The sequence below is a fragment of the Canis lupus genome, chromosome 36, assembly GCF_003254725.2.
Source record: "Canis lupus dingo isolate Sandy chromosome 36, ASM325472v2, whole genome shotgun sequence".
Lineage (NCBI taxonomy): Eukaryota > Metazoa > Chordata > Mammalia > Carnivora > Canidae > Canis > Canis lupus.
In genome coordinates, this window is record NC_064278.1 from 13,809,152 (window position 1) to 13,829,007 (window position 19,856).

Below are 19,856 nucleotides of genomic sequence, written 5' to 3' on the forward strand. Positions count from 1 at the left end.
TATTTAACCACTGGCAGTCACTGCCCCCCCTGCCCCCCACCATGGGTCCTTTCCACTCCTCCCATCAACTCCCACCCACCATCATGGGTCCCTGAATTTGTGCATGCTGTATCCTCTGTCTGGTAGACACTTCTTCACCAGTTACCAGTCCCCATTCAATGCATCTTCAAGATTTGGTTATCCCACTCATGTGAGCCTCCCATCTCAAAATGGCACCCGTCAGAGATGCATAGAACTAGTGCTCATCTCTGCTCTAGATCCTACCTCCCTATACTGTTATAATCTGTTCACTTGCCTGTCTCCTCCACTGGAGGCTGAACTCCTTGAGAGTCTCTGTATCCCACGTGACCAGCACAGAGCCTGGCACAGAGCAGACATTCCATGGATGTTCACTGAGTGAATGAGTGTGTTAATGTAGGAATGACTTCAGGTGCTCATCACTTTTAAGAAGTTCAAGTTAGGCTATCTCTGAGGAGGGATAAGTGCCAAAGAAATTTACTTCCATGGTAAATAGAATATTACCTTGAACAAAAGCTAGAAAAGAAGGACAAAAACACTGCAGACACCATTTCTCCAGCACAATCTTCAGATTAGGCACTGTGTTACATGTGCCTTATACTTGGTTTCTTTTATTTTTTTAATTCTCACAACCCAGTGCAGTGTGAACGTGCTGTCATCCACTCATAATATACAAATGAGGATGTGGGAAAGAAGATCCATTTTGATTTCTGCCCAGGCTTGGTGGAGGGCATCTGCCAAGTGGGCAGGCAGTGTGGGGCACACCACTGCGGGTGTTCCAACGTGTGCAAGGGTCCTGGTCCAGCTCCCTTCAGAGTCTTAAGGTCCTCCATGGGAAGGGACAGCAGTGGCCGCTAAGCCCAGTAGCATCTAAACCTAGTAACACAGGATTCAGTGGGAGCCCTCAGGGGCCACTTCAGGGAGTGAGGAGAAGTTAGATGGGCAGGGCTCAGCTCCCTTGTCCTGCTACTGCCATGATATCAGAAGAGCATTTCTATGATGTGGAAGATTCTGTATAAAATTTTGTTTTCGGGCTCAAAAGTTTGGAATAAGGCCCTTCTTGTCCATTTTTCCTGCCTTCTCCCAAGATAGCACTTGCACCTGGCTCCACTGACCTCACTTGGTTCAGGAATTACCAGGCATGGAGAATCTGAAGTTCCAGGGAGAGCTGTGCACTCCCTGGGCGGGAAATGGGCGGCAACTGAGCGGCACTTTCACCCTGGACACCCAAGGAGGGGTCGTCCAGGTCTGCTTCTCCCATTTCAACTTCTCGGAACGTTCTTAGCAGCCAGAATTAAGGCAGTCTGAGGAAGTGGGCAAGGCAGGCTAGCCTGAGCTTGAATAACAGGGCCTCCGTATAGTAGTGTCCTTTAAGTGGCTAATAACTTTTAAATATAGCCTATTTGTATGATGGGCTTGGGCCTGTCTTTCAAAAGGCCGACAGCTAAGCCTGGGGTGGAAAATCTCAGCATACCAGCCCCCCACGCTGGAAGGTGCTGCTGGTGGAAAGTAGGCAACCAGAAATGGGGATGATTCGCGAACAAAGATTGCAGATTACTAAAATTCCTTCTTAATTCCTAATGAAGGGATGGCTCTGTCACCTGCTGCTTCCAAGCTCAAGAAAGCTTTCGTTCAATTTTAATTAGTTCCTCATAGACACAGGGGCCAGCCACAGCCTTTCTTTCTTCCTTTCTTTTTGTATCACTTCTTATCATCTTAATTGTACTAGAGCAGGATCTGCTAAAATTGGTGACAGGGTCACTTATATTCTCACAGTTTAATTTGTGCTCTATCTAAAATATTGAATCTGGTGCCACCTATTTTTCCCCCTCTCCTTTCTTTCAAACGTGTAATCTATTTTAAAATCTAAGACAAATGTTGGTCTTTGACTTATTGGTTGGTCCTCATTATCACTAATGAAAATTTATTGACCTGGCTCCACATGCTGAGAGGGAATCAGAATATAAATGGATTAAAAATCAGTGCATGCCATTTCCCTGGTTCGGGATCTTTAGGGCTCCCTGGACTATTCTGAGCCTGAGTTACCCATTGAAATGCGTATATACACACATCATCAATTTTACATGTGCCAAGACAATTGCTTGGAGAAGAAATCTCAACTCCTGTCCTCTCTGATAGCCAAAGGGCTAGAACATCAAGCACGGCGGCGTTCTTACAAGCCTGTTTCTGATGATCTTAATGAGAGAATGAGATTCTCTGTCTCAGTCCCGAGGCTCACCCAGCCTCTCTCAGCTCCCCTTGCACGCGGGGCGTCATGATGCAGCAGCTCCCTTCACAGGACCCAGAAGACACCAACGTAGGTAGGGGGGCACCTTGCCACCTTGGCCTTGGGGAAACCTCGGGGTCAGTTCCTTTCTGTCTAGCAGGCATTCTGGAAGGAGACACACACACACACAATTAGACATAAGCTCAGAGGAGCCACATGCCAGTGTTTGTTTCGATTTACAAATGTTCCCACTGGTAAAAGCAAAAGCTCTCTGTGCTGGCCAGTTGGATCACGGCTTCCTGGAGCAGGTGTCTCTGGGGAGGGATTTCGCCTTAACCTCTGCTAAGATGCAGGCCTTTCCCGCAGGCCGCAGGCACCCTCCCCGTACCCACACCCATCCTCCTGACACCCCCACGCCCATCCTTCTGACCCGTTGCCTTTCACTTCCTTCCCCCTGGCAGGGGCCTCCGCTCAGGATTCTGACCGGGTCATTAGGGTGGAAAATGCAAGAGCAGGTGCTGGCAGCCTTGCTAGGTCGGTTCAGAAGCTCGGTCTACACAACCCGCTGGGGATGGTCACGGTCACGGTCACGCTGCAGGTGGAGAGGCGGGGACGGTGTGGTGCCCCGTCCCTCTGGGCCTGGCCTCGGGGAGCTGCAGGGGTGACAGCTGATAGCTTGGTTCCCCGCTTCCCGCCACCTCCAGGCCTGGAAACAGGCTCAGCTGGGCTCGGGGTGCAGGGAGGTCCCCCGCGGTGACCCCGGCACCGCCGCCGGGGTCTCGGCCTCCGTCTGCATCTGCAGCCCCCTCCACCTGCAGAGGCAGGGACCCAGAGCCCCCACAGCGTCCCCTGGGCAGCCCCAGGCAGGTGCACGGGCTGAGCTCGTGTGTCGCGCAACGGGTCGGGGACAGGGGCCAGCCCGGTGGGGGTTGTCACAGCCTAAGGAGGACGGGACCTGAAGCCCTTGGGTCGGTGCCTGGCGCGCTGCAGTGCCCGGGGAAACCTTGGCTGTCGCTGCTTCAGCGCAGACGGAATGCAGGCCAAGTGTCAGCCACGCATCACAAAGGATGGCAACACATTCGTCCAGAGACAAAAAAAAAAAAAAAAAACCTGAAATTTTTAAGCACCGCCCCACACTGAAAAACTACAAACCCTGCCCGGTGCTGTGCGTGGCAGTCGCATCTCTAGCTGCGGTGCCCCGAGCTCCCGCCAAGCCCCGGGGGGCCTGGGGCCTGGAGCAGAGGCGGGGGCTCAACGCGCAGGGCCGTGGCTGCAAAGCCAGCAGGACCCTCTTCCTTTCTTGACACCGAAGCCCAGCTTCCCCCCACCCCCCAGGTGACTCTGATTAAGTTAACAATTTTAAGGAAAGCAACACTTCCTTCTGGCAATTGTCCTCTTTTTGTCTGCTTGGCCCCTGGGACTCCTTGGACAGCCTGCAAGAACATTCTGAGAGTGAAACCGAATTCCGAGGAAAAGGCTGTGCCCCACGGCGTTACCTATCCTGTTAGAAGCCATGCTGAATTGTCCTGGAGCTGGTGGATGAGCAAACTGTGGATTCTTTCCCCCATACCTCCCATCTCTGTATATTTGGGGTGTTCAGAGTGTTTAGAGATACTTTGGGTATGTGATAATCAGAAAAATTACTATTTATTAGGAACTTGTTTGGTGCCTCGCACGGAGCTGAGCAGTAGGAATGTGTCATCATATTGATGCTTTCTGTGCTGCTTCCAAGTAAGAATGGAAAGCTGGAAAAGAAAGTCCTGGAAAGCCCTCTGGTTAGCGATGGACTAGGACAGGGTTTGTGTCTAGCTACTGTAAAGGCTAGAAAGCCCTGAGCGATGCATCAGGGCAGGAATATATCTAAATGGTTTAAAGTTTTCAAAGGTGGGAAAAACAAATATAGCAGAGACCAGGTAAGAATTCTAGCCAAGATGTGATGGGAAGTCCGTTCATTGATTTATTCATTCAAGACATACACACCGAGTGCCTGTTATGTGCCGGCACTGTTCTAGGTCTAGAGATATAGCAGTGAGCATAACAAATCCTAGCCCTTGTGGAGCTTACATTTCAGAGGTGTATATGGAATTGTTCATAGAAATACACTGAAACCATGTGATGTAAGAGAGCGGTAAATTCTAGGAGTTAAATAAAGCCATAGGGGAGAGTGACAGCGTAGCCTCTGAGCTAGTGCTGTTTGCACAAGACCTGTTAGGGTTTATATGAAGATGCCATGTGGTTATGTAGCAGAAAAACTACCCAGCCACAGCAAGTGCAAAGGCCCTGAGGCAGGATGGCCTTAGGCCACTAAGGAGGAGCAAGGGGATGAGGGGAAATCAGAGAGGGAGCCAGGAGTCAGGTTATACAGGTCAGTCCAGCAATTGATCTAGTCGTTCAGCCCCTCCTAGGCTTCGATCACACATTTTAATCATCATAAAACCTCTTGAGGTAGGTGTGATTACTCCCTTTTAGCAGTGCCTAACGCCACTCCAGAAGTGGAGGTCTGGGCTTCTAGAGCATCTAGGTTCCATCAAGGTGATGGTCTTTCCCAGCTTGCTGCTGACCAGCATTCTCTCTCTCTATCAACTGGAACATACTCCTAGAGCACAGAAAAAAATATTTTTAAATGGAATGAGATATTTATTGGCTTCATTATTTTAAAGTATTTGCCATACCCACTCCATTCTTGGGCAAGTTCTGATTCCAAATGTCATTTTCTGCACCTAGGCCTTAACATGCACTCTACAGTGGCCTTCTTTCTTTCAAAAAGTGGTAAAAATTTTTAAAAAAAGGAGAACACAGCTTTACTAACAGGGACAGCTGAATAGAAGTTTAGCAATAGATCAATAGCTCATGTTCTCTGGATTCCATTTTATGAAACAGAGCTATCTTTCTCTGTTCAATCCATAACACTGAATCTAATTTCACTGCACTAAAAAAAATGCAGGTATTAAGTTAGTTACTAGGGAGCTCTGGGATTGTTTTTCAAATGAAATGAAGTCATAAATAATTCTAAAGATATGTTATAATAAAAAAAGAATTCAAAGACTAAAATCTATGCAACAAAAACAACAACAACAAAAAACCTGCTCTGGTCCCAATTCAGAAGGAAAACAATACAAATTGAACTTAATTTCCTACATTTGTGTTATCTTTAGTGAAAGTGAGAAGATGAATAAGAGTATGTCTTTATGTTATCTATAGATGGGCCTATAAGTAGGACACGGTAAAATCAGCTTAAGATAACAGTGATTCAATCTATTCAAAAGAACCAAGGAGTTTGCTTTTGGAGGCATGCCCAGATTCCCTACTGGGTCTTGTCCTGCATACAAAGTAACAGAAATTCATTTTCTAAATCTGGTTTTGTCCACTTCTGCACTTCTCCATTAAAAAGCTACTTCTTGCTTTTCAAAGAGCCGCCGGGTTGAGAGGAGCTTGGCCCTCTCCTCTCCCTGCCACGATGTGTGCTCGTCCTTTGGCATCGGTGCATTCTGCAAAGGGGGAGTCATCTGGCAAAAATGCCACATTGCCTACTGTGTTCAAGGCTCCCATTCCGCCAGAGACTGTGAACTTTGTTCACACCAACTTGTGCCAAAACAACAGACAGCCTCCCAACTGTTCGTGAATTAGCAGGGCTTCAAACAAGTGTTGAGTGTCCGCGTACTGGCAGAGCTATGGCTTGAATGCCCACATCCTGAGGCACTGGGATTCACTATTGCAGCCAGGGTACTTTTGGAAATATGTGTCATGGGATCCTTATGTTTGCACCATCCAAAATCTGGCACCATTGGCACCACTGAGTGAACAAATCCAGAAGCGATATGTCATCTGCTGTGCCCTGGGTGCCTCAGCCTTACCAGAGCTGCTCCTGTCTAAAGGAGGATGTACTGAGGAAGTTCCTAAACTCCCTTTGGTGGCTAAAAATTAAGTTGAAGGCTACAATGAGACCAAGGAGGCTATTTTGCTTCTTCAGAAACTTAAGGTCTGGAATGATATCAAAAAAGTATGTGTGTCAACACATGAGACCTGGAAATGGCAAAATGGGAAACCATCATCATATCCAATGTGGGCGACCCTGCATTATCTATAATGAGGACAATGGTGTCACCAAGGCCTTCAGAAACATCCCTGGAATTACTCTACTTAATGTCAGCAAACTAAACCTTCTGAAACTTCCTCATGGTGGGTATATGGGATGTTTCCAGACTTGGACTGAAAGTACTTTCTGCAAGTTAGATGATCTGTATGGCACTTGGTGTAAGGCTTCCTGTCTCAAGAGTGACTACCCTTCCCATGCACAAGATGCTTGATACACACCTTAGCCAAATCTTGAAAAGCCCAGAGATCCACAGAGCCCTCTGAGCACCACGCAAGAAGATTCATCTTGGAGTCCTGAAAAACAATCCACTGAAGAACCTGAGAATCCTGTTGATGGGAAACCCATATGCCAGGACCACGTGCCTGAACACTGTTCTCCGCCAGGTCAGGCGGCACACACTCTGGGTGCATATGGCAGCAACATCACTAGAAGCCAGATCAGATGAGAAGGGGCTTCCCAGCAAGCAGCCTGTGGTAGGAAAGAAAGGAAAGGAAAGACGCCTGTTGGTGTTAAGGAGCAGAAGTCTTCGGTGGGGAAAAGGCTGCCACGACCCAGAAACCAGCAGCTGAGAGGCCTGCAGAAAAGAAACCCACCCCGAAGACAAGAAGCCCGCTGCATAAATGTACATTTGTTTCTTCTGTAAATGTGGAGTCTTTTCAGACAGCTAATTTTGAATAAAGACTTGATCAAGGGCAGTGAGAAACAAAAGAAAGAAAAAAAACCCTACTCCTTCATCATAATTTATCACTTTATTGCCAGCTATTATCATCCAAAACTAACCCGATGGTGCTGATGTCCCAGAGTAAGTAGGAAAGCCTTCCATTGCTTACTCCGGGAATTAGTTAGCTAGGGCTGCCATCACAGGGTACCATGGCAGACTGGCCATCTTAGATAACAGCAATGTATTGTTTCATGGTTCTGGAGACTGGACCATGTCTGAGATCGGGCGTTGGCCAGGTTGGTTGCTTCTGAGGGCTGTGAGGAGGAATCTGGTCCCTGCCGCTCTCTCGCCTCTGGTGGTTTGCCGCCAATCTTTGGGACGTCCTGGCTTGTAGATGCATCACTCCAATCTCTTGTCCTAATCTCTTACATGGCATTCTCCCCACATGTTGGTCTCTATGTCCAACTTTCCTCTCTTTTCAAGGCCATCTTGGATCGGGGCTCATCCTGAGGACCTCATCTTAGTTTGATCATCTGTAAAGTCCCTATTTCCAAATAAGGCCACATTCACTGGCTCTCGGGGTAAAGCCTTTAACATCTTTGTGGGAGTGGGAAGGGCATTCGATTCAACCCATAACACAAGTGTACAAGGAGGTTAAATTAAAAACTTTCCCTTTGTAGCGTCCTTTTGGCGATCCTTAAGGATTTCACAAAAGGATCCTTAGAGTAAAGAAATTACCTCTTTTCTTTGTGTAGACACTGCATCGTCAGCCTGAACCCTCACTCATTTGTGTGTGTGTGTGTGTGTGTGTGTGTGTGTGTGTGTGTGTTTGACATCTGGCCACAGCATCCTATCCATCAATTATCCCTTTGCTAATAGGGCAAACTTGGAGATTAGCTATGCCAAAGGACTTCAGAAACTGGCAGTCAAGTTCAGCAAAGTATTACAGAGCACACAAAAAAAGTAAGTATATGAAACAGGTAAGGCAAAAATGATGACTAAAAGTTATAAAAAGTGGGACGCCTGGGTGGCTCAGTGGTTGAGTGTCTGACTTTGGCTCCAGGTGTGATCCTGGGGTCCTGGGATCGAGTCCTGCATCTGACTTCCCATGGGGAGCCTGTTCTCCTTCTGCCTATGTCTCTGCCTACATCTCTGCCTCTCATGAATAAATAAATAAAATCTTAAAAAAAAAGTTATAAAAAGTGACATATGTACGATTCCAGCTTCCTCTTACAAAATGTGGTGCGTAATGTGAAGCCTGGTTTACAGTTCTTGGGCACTCACTGTGTGCCAGGCCCTGCGTTAAGTGCTTTTACAGATACTCTCCTTTAATCCTCTCAGCAACTCTTAGCAAGTCTTATTATTGTTCCCATTACAGACCAGGTCTTGAGGATTGGAGAGTTTAAGAAGATGGCCCCAATTACACAGATAATAAGCGGTAGAACTGGACTAATCTGGTGCCCTTATGACTCCTGAGCCTGTATCCATAATAAGCCTCGGTGATGATATGTTACTTTGGAAGCAGTGCCATTTCGTTGGAAGGTCTTGGAGTCAAGAAGTCTGAATCCTGCTTTATCTCAACTCCATGACCTCTGACAAGTATCCGGGCCGCCCTGAGCCTTGATTTCCTTCATACATTAGATGGAGTAGTGCCATGCGTTTCATTGTGCATATGTGCGCAAGTCTGTGTGTGGGGGTGTATATTATATGAGATCATATATGCAGAGATTAGCACATCAGGTCCTGAAAAACTGGTGCTTCACATTTTCCTTATTATATTTCAGAATGAAGTTGATTTTTTTCTTTTTGAGGGAGAGAAGAAAGATACTGGATATTCTAAAAGATATTCTAAAAATGGTCCATTAACGATAATTTGTTACAAAGCTTCTTGACCGATGCTCGCAGATGTCACCGCAAACTGGCAGTGCCATTGCAAAGACCTCTTTTGATGGTGAAAGAGAGAGGGAAAGAAAGAAGAAGCCTTCTGGATCTCACATTCTTACTCCTCCTTAGGCATCGTCTGTAACAGCAAATAATGGCTTTGAAATTGTTTGACTTTGAGCTTGATTTTTAGTAAGTAGACTGCAAAGCAGCCAGTATAGCAGAATGGTTGAGTATAGACTTTATTGACACTGCCCTAATTTAAATTCTACCTCTACCCCTTATCAGGTGGGTGAATTAGGGCAATTTATTTTATCTCTTGGCGTGTATTTAAAATGGAAATAGAACCTATCTCATGTAATTGCCACGAGGATTAAATGAGATAATACAACAAATGTGTTTAACACCTGGCATGGGGTTCATTATGACTTTGATTCTAATTACTTGCTAAAGAATGAGAGGTGTAGGGATGCAGGGACGTGTGTCTAATTGTGCTGCAATCCTAGCATCTGGCATGGATGCTCCCAAAGACTTGACATATCCAGAAAGTTTGGTTAACCAGGATTACTACAATAATATTTAATAATAAACAGTAAGTTGGGCTTTTATCCATACCCAAATCTGTGTTGTATACATAACCCGATTTATTCCTATTTTAAAAGATCAGTTGAGCGAGAGTCAGAGAAATCAAGTGATCTTTCCAAGGTCACACAGGAAACAAAGACGCAGACACCTCTGAGGCCGAAGCTCTAGACTTTCTGCTCTGCTGCTCAGCTCCTCTGAGGACCAAATGCCAGATTCTCTTCTCCAAAGGGTGCCTGGGTTCCTTTTCTAAAAATCAACTCTATTAAAGTTTAATTTACATGCAGTAACCAGCAGCCTTCTTAAGTGTATGGTTTGGTTGATTTTGATAGATGTATACGCTATGTAGCACCACCCAAATCAAAACGTAGACATTTTCATCACATCAAAAGATTCTTCGTGCCTATTTGCAATCTTTTCCCCACCTAGGCAACCACTGATCTACTTCCTATCGAGACAGATTTGTTTTGTGCTTTTTTCAATTTCCTATAACAGGAAGTCTATACTAAGTAGTCTATCGTCTCTGGTCTTGTGTCTGGCTTTGGATGCGCAGAGAATCTGGCACCCTCTGGTCTAGCTCTCCGATTCTCTGACGGCAGGGTGCAGGCTAAGCCACTTGGAGGCAAAACCTCTGCACCCTCCTGATTTCATCAGTGGCACGGATCTGTCCCCTCCCCTCCATCCACGTCTACACAGGCCTCTGTTCCTGAGGTTTATTGATGCAATTGAACTGATCCTTCTGGCTTCTGAAGGCCAGTGATGTGGGCTGCTGCAAGCTATGCCCCTTCTCTGGGAGACTAGAGCATCAGTCTTCCTCATCCCCACCCTGGGCCCCTAGGAGAGGGCAGTGAGTTCTCCTTTGGCTAAATGGAGACCCTGCTTATGAGATGACAAAATATATGAGCTGTTGTCCTAAGAGCCAGCAGGGAATGGTAGCTGGGCCCCAGCCCCAAGAGCAGCACATGGGACATCCCAGGGCCCTTGGGTCCTCTACCACTTGACTCTTCTGAGCCCAGCTCGGCTTGTTCGCGGTGAAATGAGCCTGCTAAGGGTGTCTTTAGGCCTCCCTACCCCTACCTCGCACACCAGCTTCCACCCAGGCCACATGTTTGATCACCTTTGGCTACTTTATTTCCCTGGTTTCCTACAGGCATGAAATGGAAAATGAAAATCGAAATGAAAAATGACAGAAAAAAAGCCGTATATGTAACGACTATAGTGCAGTCAATAAGTTGGCAGGATTTAGTCCTGTGGACAAATTGAAATAAGATTAGGGAAACGAGTGCAATTTCTGTATGTAGTGAATCAGAGGTGATGCTGTATTTCTCAGACTTTACTGGAAAAATGACCCCCACTCTTGTCTCCCCCCCCCCCCCGCCCCTTTTTGCTTCCAGCTGTCTCGTCAGTGCCTGGGCCTGGGTCTCAGAGGGCATGAAGTCAGCGGCGGACCTACATCAGTGAGTGCTCCACCCGGGCTCGCTGCAACCCTAAGGGGAGGCACGCACATTTACAGTGGGCGCTACAAATATTCCTCTCCAAACTTGTCCTGAATAGATAGGCTAGAACACGCCGTTTTATTTCCCCAGAAAATAATTTGGAAAGTAGATATAAATCCTAATACTATGCTTGTGTGTCTTTTATGTTCTATTTCCAGAAAACTTGGCAAAGCAATTGAGTTGGAAGCAATAAAACCAACTCATCAAGTCCTGAGTGTACATGAAAAGAAGAGAAAATCAGTGAGTTAAATCTATCTTAAAGCAAGTTTCTGTCTTTAACCCAAGGAATAAACCGTGATCGAGTGTGATGCTAGCTTTCAGGAATTGGTCATAAAAAGAAACAAAAATTCAGGATGCCTGGGTGGCTCAGTGGTTGAGCATCTGCCTTTGGCTCAAGTTGTGATCCCGGGGTCCTGGGATCGAGTCGCGCATGGGGCTCCCTGCATGGAGCCTGCTTCTCCCTCTGCTGTGTCTCTGCCTCTCTCTCTCTGTGTCTCTCATAAAACACAAATGGATAAAATCTTAAAAAAAAAAACAAAACTCAAGATTTATGTATAAAGATGTTTGTTAAAGCATTGTTTATAATACTGAAAAACCAGAAACCTCTTCATCATCCAAAAATAAATTATGATAAATTCAAGCAATGGAATATTAGGCAACCAGTAAAAATCTTGTGACAGAAGAATTTAATGACATGGAAATTTTTTCACTATATAGTGTTAAATAAAAACGATCTCCATTTTGTAAAGTAAATATATGGAATCTCCCCAGAATGTTAATAAGAATTATTTCTAGATAGTGGAATTCGAGCTTATTTTCATCTTATTTTTAGGGCACTTTTTGTATTTCCATTGTTTTTCAATGAATAGATATTCTTTTTGTAAACAGAAGAATTATAAATGCAATATTTAAAAAGACATGTTTTTCTGTGCTTAACAGTTTAAGATCAGGTAAAGGCAATAATAGATATAGTCCTCAAATTGTCTTAAAATTGAAAAAAAGGGAAAAAACAAAATTAAGCAATTCTTTTGGGAGCACCTGGTCTTCTAGTCTAGCATATTGTCTAGTCTTCCTGTGTCTCTTTCCTTCCAGGACAATTTCATCTTTTTATTATTTTTTAACATACATTTTTAAAATTAAAATTCAGTTAATTAACATATAAATTATTATTGGTTTCAGAGGTAGAGGTCAGTGACTCATGGTCCTCTGTAATACCCAGTGCTCATCACATCACTTTCCCTCCTTAATGTCCATCACCCAGTTACTCCATCCCCCCACCCCCCTCCCTTCCAGTGACCCTCTGTTTGTTCCTTGTAGTTAAAAGTCTCTTCTGGTTTGTCACCTTCCCTGAGTTTATCTTATTATTTTTCCCTCCCTTCCCCCATGTTGCTCTGTTTTCTTTATTAAATTCCACATATGAGTGAGATTATATGATAATTGTCTTTCTCTGATAGACTTATTTTTCTTTTTATTTGTGTATTATACTGTCATTAAGCACTTTAAAATATATTTTTAGTTGACATAAAGGGATGTTTAATAAACACAACTCAATTCCGATAGGGTGAGGTCATGGTCCCAATTGTGTCAAGGCCAGGTCCAGGTAAGAAGTTCAGAAGCAGTCACCCCTTGGTGGCCCTTTGTGAAGGGAAGGGGTAGTGGCTAGGGGTGGTTTCAAGTGACCACAGCCAGATAGAGGAGCTCCTTAAGGTAATAAATTAGTAAGATGAGGGAATCTGTAAAAGCCCTGATGGAAGAGAAATGATATAAAAACATTTTTATTCAAATTCATTAAAGTGAGTCAGGAAATGGAATTGATGTTTGTGTGGACATATGTGTGTTTGTACCAGAATGGATGTTCTACTGAGGGCTGGGGTGATGAGGGAAATTTATAGTAATTATTACTAAGTAATATAATCTTCCACCTTTGCAAACCAACTTAATAAAAACCAAACACCAGTCATGTATTTCATTAATTACAAAGTGTTTTTCATATCCCATAATAATATGATTATCACTAGCATTTCCTTAGTACTTACCATAAATTAGGCACAGTGACACGATCATTATCATAGTGCTTTGAATAATTAATGTCGTGATCCCTCAAACTGCTGGTCCAGTTTCATAGTCTTTATTTCAGCACTGCCCCTCCCCGCTGCACCCCTACCACCCTGGTCCACTCACTCACAGAAGATAAAAGAGGAGAATTTTTTTTTCTGGATGCCTGGCTGACTCGGTCAGTAGAGCATGCAACTCTTGATCTCATGGTCATGAGTTCAAGCCCCACATTGGTTATGAAGCCTATTTTAAAAAAAGGGAAGATGAGAATTTTTTTTGAAGGGAATTTGTTCTGCATTTTACGTAGAGTCAAAAGTGACATAATGCCCAAAATTATTTTCATTGTGCTTGTTAAAATAAATTGTATATTCCAAATTCAATCAGTTGGACAAAATGGAGGCATTGCTAGGCATCCCATGCGGTTGAGTGATTGCTGATCTGTGGGCCTGGAAAAAAACATCTATGGTCCAGGAAAAAAAGGTTCGCTCTCACTTAAGTCTGATCTCCTTGAGGGGGTTGCCTAGATATATTTTTATTATTATTGTTACCATCCCTCTGGCTGTTTAAAAGCAGGAGAAAACGGGATGCCCAGGTGGCTCAGTGGTTGAGCATCTGCCTTCGGCTCAGGTCTTGGGATCTTGGAATCTGGGATCAAGTCTCACACTGGGCTCCCTGCAAGGAGCCTGCTTCTCCTTCTCTCTCTGTGTCCCTCATGAATAAATATATAAATCTTAAAAAAAAAAAGCAGGAGAAAAGTTAATTATGATTAAGAATTCAATCTCTGCAATTACAACAGTATTCACTTCAAGGGTAATGAGAGACTTAGAATTAGCATGGCCAGGACCGTATGGATTGTCACGGTGCTCAAGTTTGGGCCACATGGAATGATGCTGAAGAAGTGGTAGGTCTGGAAATGACCCCAAACCACACAAGACTCCCTCCATGCAAGTTGTGCACATTGATGTTTTTACAAGTTTTTATATAGAGTTACCTGGTTTACACGGAAAGGGTTATTTTACCAAATGCATTCAAGCTAAATCCTGTCCAGAGATTTTTGACATGAGAGAAAGGTAGTTTGGCTACTTTTCTCAGGATATACGTCCATTGTAGGATTTTGGAATTCCTATGGATTGTGATAGTGATTGTACCAGAATTAACAAACAAGCCAGCACCGTGATTCAACAGAAAGACAGCAAAAGAAATCATTTTTATTTTTTTTCTGTTCCTAGCTTGATAACGAAGTTGAAAACGCAGCGAATCTTGTCATTGGCAATTGGAATCAACAAATCAAGGCAAGTATACATATGAATGCCATTTGTGTAAACTCAGTTTTTAGGACTGAATCTTTTTGCTTTTGCACAAATGTGATTGTGTGTTTTGGTGTTAGTATTTCTGAGTGCTAACTGCAGAGAAAAATGTTTCCTCACCTGAATTATTATGTAGATATATCTTTCAACTAAACTGATAGCACAGCAGGGCTCTAAATATGGTTATTATTCATAGCTAACAGACAGCATTTATTGTGTGCCAAATGTTATATATTTATATATTCAATCATTGCAACAACCGCCACACCACCACCACCCACCCCCTGCCACCAAAAAAAAGCCAACCCAATGTGGCATGTAGCATTTGACAGATGGGTGGGGAAACTGAGACACTGAGAGATAAGTAATTTGCCTAAAGTTGGTTAACTGTTGAACCAAGAATTGTTACGAGTCGTTGGGTTCCAGAGTCATTACTCTTACCCATTACACTACACTGACTGCCTCTCTGTATAATCTGTAACTTAGAGCAAGTGACAAATGCTCTCTGAGTTTTGGATTTATCATTTGTAGAAGGGCATTCGTGATCTCTGTCTCGCTAGTGAGAGGAGTACTGTGAAGGGTGAGTAGCCATATGTAAAGGGGAATACATATATTGATTCCACAAATATGTATGGTCCACTTCTTGTACTCCACTCTGTACTAGGACATGGTTCCTATTTTCAAGTAATTTAAAATGTAGTTGGCTAGATAACATATGGGCAGGAAACAGTAAATGAATTCTAGGGAGAGGAATTATGATCTGGTGTGAGAATTTAGAGCATATCATTACAGGTTCTTATGCAGAGAGAATAACAGATGGAACCCATATATATGTACAGAAGATAATTCTAGAACAATCCCGTTTAGGAGGAATTCAAGTTGAAAGAACTAGAGGCCAGCAGAGAAGGACTCTGCTAAGAAAACCCACTGATTCCCCCTTTGAGAGAACTTGTGCTCCAAAAGTTGAACTCCCTTTTCATCTCCAGACTGTCGGTGCCCAAAGAGAACTTTCCCCAGCAGACAGCTGCTAGTGGCAAGAACCAGAGAGACCCTCAAAAATAAGCAGCCCCAACTCAGCCCTCACTGTTGCCTTTGAAGCTCCTGCTGAAATCAAGGACTCCATAAGACCAAGGACATTAATAAGAAATGTTTGAGATAAATGGATTTCTATACCCACAACATTAGTACTGGTAAAAGAATGCTCACGAGAATCACTTTTATAATTAACGTTTAAAAGTCCCATAATCACTGTCCAGGCATTTAGTTTTAGTTTTGCTCTTGATTGATTTTATGAGTTTTCTTAAACAGAGTTTGTTTAAAAAAATTTTTTTAAGTTGGTTCCACACCCAGTATGGAGCCCAGCATGGGGCTTGAACTCACAACCCTGAGATCAAGACCTGAGCTGAGATCACGCGTCAGATGCTTAACTGAGCCACCCAAGCGCCCCAAACAGAACTTGTTTTTAAAAATCCATTCTCCAAATATTCAGCTTTCACGGGAAATTCAAGATAATGGACCGAAAGAGAGAAACCATGCTCGGCAGCTATAATTGCCTCCCAGTTGCCACCAAGTAATTTCTCTAACTGCAACGATTTTATTTTTTTATGAAGAGTGACAGAGAAATTGGAGAACATAAAATTCTTGAGCTCTAATGATTTTCTCCCCCGTTACAATTGAAGGGTTTCAGCATGTCAGTAATGAAGTGTGATCTATCTGGGAGACAGAAATGGCAGCCCTAAAGTTCCCAAAGCTTCCCTCATGCTCTCCCTTCTCTGTGGCCATGTGACTGTAGGCAGAGAAAGAGGGTCCCTGAGCTCCTTGTCCCTTGAATTCACTTTTGCAGAAGCTTTGTGGGTCGAGAGACATTTGGAAGGCTTTGCTTCTGATTCCTAAAGAGAGAGGGAGCTTCTTCCTTCGTTACCTGGTTTTACAGTCCTTATGACCTTGATGTGCAAAACTGAACACACTTTCAATCAACCCAGCTCCTGAACAGGCTGGATCCAACTCAAGCCAAGTTCTGTTTGTTCATTTTATCTCTGGAGCACCAGCTTCTGCCAAGTTGGAACTCTTTAGGATAGGAAACGATCACCTGGGTCGTAACCCACTTTGAGGTTTGAGTAGGAGGACTTCGAATGCTTCTTCCTTCCTAACAACCCCCCAAGCCTGCCCCCCACTGCCAATGCAGCCCTGAAGCCTGGGTATCAGGAATGAAATCGCCCCTTTGCTGTAAGTTTTAAGAGAGCATCTTAAAATGACCTCAACTGTGGCCCAGGCCGATTTAAAAGAATGATGCAAGTGGTCTTCCATGTTTGCTGCGATGTTTTTGTGGTAAAGCCGTTCCCTTCCTGATGCTAGCTAGAACAATGTTTTGGAGGCTTGTGGGCCTTTGTGATTTGGAGAAATGTATAACCCTCTTGAGTGTACTTGATATAATGAAAAAACATACAGTGGTTTCAGGGCAAAATGTTAGCCACTGTGATGTTCCAGGCAGATTTTGAGGTCAGGGCAGAAATAAAGAACTGGAATTACACAGTCCTTTAAGCTAGCACATGAACATGACTTGTTCCAGGACAGAAGAGGTTTTCTCTTGATATCTGTTTCTGAGCCCTTTTTGCTTTTTTTGTATATTTTTGACTCTAGGCCAAAAAAAAATTAATGGTTAGTACCAAGAAGCATGAGGCACTCTCCCATCTTGTAGAAAGCTCCAAGCAAACTGTGACTAAGAAGGAGAAGCAGAAGGTAACCCGTCATGGCCGGCTGCATGCATGTGGCTTAGAGATGGATTTCCTCCTCTGAGCTATGAACACAAGAGAACTGGCTGATTCGCTGCTCTGTGTGGGGTCTCTGCAGAGCTGTCGTGTGGCGCAGTTATGAGAGGGATCCTAAATCCTTCCTGGTCCACATATATTTTTAAAAGATATTATTGACAGATGATAAATTAGACCAAGGGTGTCCAGATTTTTCCACAGGGACCCTATTAAATACTCTCAGTCCAAGTAAGTAAAAAATATATGTACATATATAATGAATTATATAATGTACTTTACCAATATCGTGTACCGTACATAGTACTTTGTTATACTAATATGTTATGAACATTATAAGACACAAAAAAGGGTTTGAAGGATGAGATGAAGATGAAATAATATTTTAAACGATTAGCTAATCATGATGCCCTCATATGATCACTGAGTGACATTTCCAGGCAAAATATGCACTTGGTCAAGGTTTAGCCTTGACCGTAGTAAATGTAAATTCATATTTCTAATAGTCCTCTTGATAATTTTAAAACTTTTTTGGTTAACTTTTCAGGTTTCACCAGATCATCCCAGTTTTTGTTATGTACACATAACCGGGAGCAGGAGAAGGCATCAGCTCTCACAGTTTCTTGTGGCTTTCCTGTGCTTTCATTGGCAATACTCATGTCAATGTACAGCTTAGCAGAAATCTTTTTAAGATATTTGTTAATTTTGTGTGTGTGACCTGATTAAAGCTAGATAATAAATCTGTAAATCCCCACACCCCAGACACGTGCAGATGGCCACATGTCCCAGGATACCGAAAGTGAAGGCATTTGTAAGAGCCCATGTCAGTTCCTTAGGTTGTAAAACTCACATCCACCTCCCCCCCCCCCCCCAATGAAGCACACCTTTGTCCATGAGTGGGCACCAGTGTAGACTTATATGTCAAATAAGAGTAAGCTTGTGTTTAGGCAAAAAGGAACACAAATAATGTTGGAGATACGATAGATTACCTTGCCCACCTATTGTGGTGTGTGCTCCAAATTGGAAACATCTGAAATGGTCAGTATCTTCCCCCAAAGCTGGAGTCCCCCTAAGGAAATGCAGGCCACAGCGTCACAAGACATTCTTAAAGAAAATCATCATTGCAAGTAAGGCTATCATTTCGTCTGAACAAACTATTAGTTGAATAACTTAAGTTCATTGTTAGCAACATTTTACAACGTTCTTATTTCTTTCCACGTCAATCTTCACAGTTTGAAATGATCATAACAAGTATTGAATAATGAGGCAGCTTCTGAGGAGGTGGCACCAGGGTATGCTACAGTGCTGAGCACCGGGGGCCTGTCACAGCCTTGGGAGCCCTCATTAGAAGCTATTCTTCATTGATGTCAAGCAGTAACAAAGAGAAAAGCACTAGGCGGCTAACTGGTGGATTTCCTCTTCCTTCCCTCATTAGCAGCTTCCCTGGGAGGTCGAAGCCCATGGTCTTCCTCTGCCCTCCTCTGACTGATCCTGTAACCATGGAACCTTGACTGTCATTATATCAAGACCCCTACCATCTTCATCGCCGTATCTGGTAGCTTTTTTTTTTTTTTTTTTTTTTTAAGAAGAAGTGCCCATCATCTCCAACCTGAACAGAGCTGGCTCTGCCCTGTTCAGTCCTTCCTGTGTTCCTGTTCTCAGCAGAAGCGGATCTAGACCTCCATTCTTCTCACACCTCCATCCTCACCACCCACTCTCAGCAGACTGACTATCTTGCCTCCTTCCTCACAAAGTAAATAGAAGTTGGCTCAGCCACTTGGCTACTAAAGTCAAATGTGCAGTGGGACAGGCCAATTCTTTATTGTGTGCTTGGATTCCCAGCCCATCCTGCCTCTCAGAGATGCTCCCCTTGATTGTTTCCCTTTCGCCTGTATCTTGGACATACCTCTCTCTAATAGTCACTTCTCGTCAGTCCACATGTCCCTCTCCATCCCATCTTGGGAGAGTAGGAAGAGTCAGGGAGACACCTTTCCATGGCCCTATTCCTGTTCCTCTCCAGATTTCATCATCTCTCCTTCCTTTCTCAATAAGATTTAATGAAAATCCTTGTTCACTCCTCGATCCACACCAACCAAGCTTCCTCCTCCATTCTACGAAGAGTGTTATTGCTTGGAAAACAATGTCGTCCTTGTTGCTAAAGCCAATGTGTACTTTCCAGCCCTTATCTTATTTAACTTCTTGGAAGCATTAAGGATTATTGACTTCCTCTTTCTAGAAAATTCTTGTCTTTTGATTTCAGCAACACCTTATTCTTTTGGTTTTTCTCTCTCGCAATGTTTTATGGACTTCTCTTTTTCTTCCCGACCTTTATATATTGCTTTTCCTGATTATTTCTCTTCTGGGACTCATTCTGTTTTATTCATTGTTGTACTTCCAGGGCCCGACACAGTATTCTCCAAATCAGGTACTCACTAAATAGCCAGTACTCAATAAATATACTCTCAAGGCTTCCACTACCATATCCAGGCTGATAATATCCCAATTTATGTCTCCAGCCCAACAAGTCTCTAAACTGCCTCTTAGCATCTCAAACTGAACATCCAAGATTGGAACCATCATTTCTCTCTACCAAAAATATTCTTTTATTCCTGTGTTTTCTATATCTTTGAATATTACCATCTAACATATCCTCGAGGTTACACCTCCTGAACCAAATACTTCTTGAACTTTGCTGCTTGTGCTTTTCTCCCTTGCCACTGCTCTCTTCCAGGCCCACCCACATCACCATCGTGTGGAGTACTCGGCAG

At 43.7% G+C, this 19,856-nt stretch overlaps 1 protein-coding gene and 1 pseudogene across 11 annotated transcripts in view; both read left to right on the forward strand.

The window, feature by feature from the left end:
- NOSTRIN (nitric oxide synthase trafficking) overlaps nt 1-19,856 on the forward strand; it is a 56,144-nt gene that overhangs the window by 12,695 nt on the left and 23,593 nt on the right. For 5 of the 11 annotated variants that reach the window (XM_049106261.1, XM_025460069.3, XM_025460067.3 and 2 more), the window contains 5 exons: nt 7,882-7,965; nt 10,860-10,922; nt 11,120-11,201; nt 14,246-14,308; nt 16,964-17,062. In XM_049106261.1, the coding sequence (XP_048962218.1) occupies nt 7,882-7,965; nt 10,860-10,922; nt 11,120-11,201; nt 14,246-14,308; nt 16,964-17,062 (391 nt within the window). The other 6 variants (XM_025460070.3, XM_049106263.1, XM_049106262.1 and 3 more) reach the window with 4 other exon arrangements.
- LOC112668049 (60S ribosomal protein L4-like) lies at nt 3,573-7,852 on the forward strand (annotated as a pseudogene).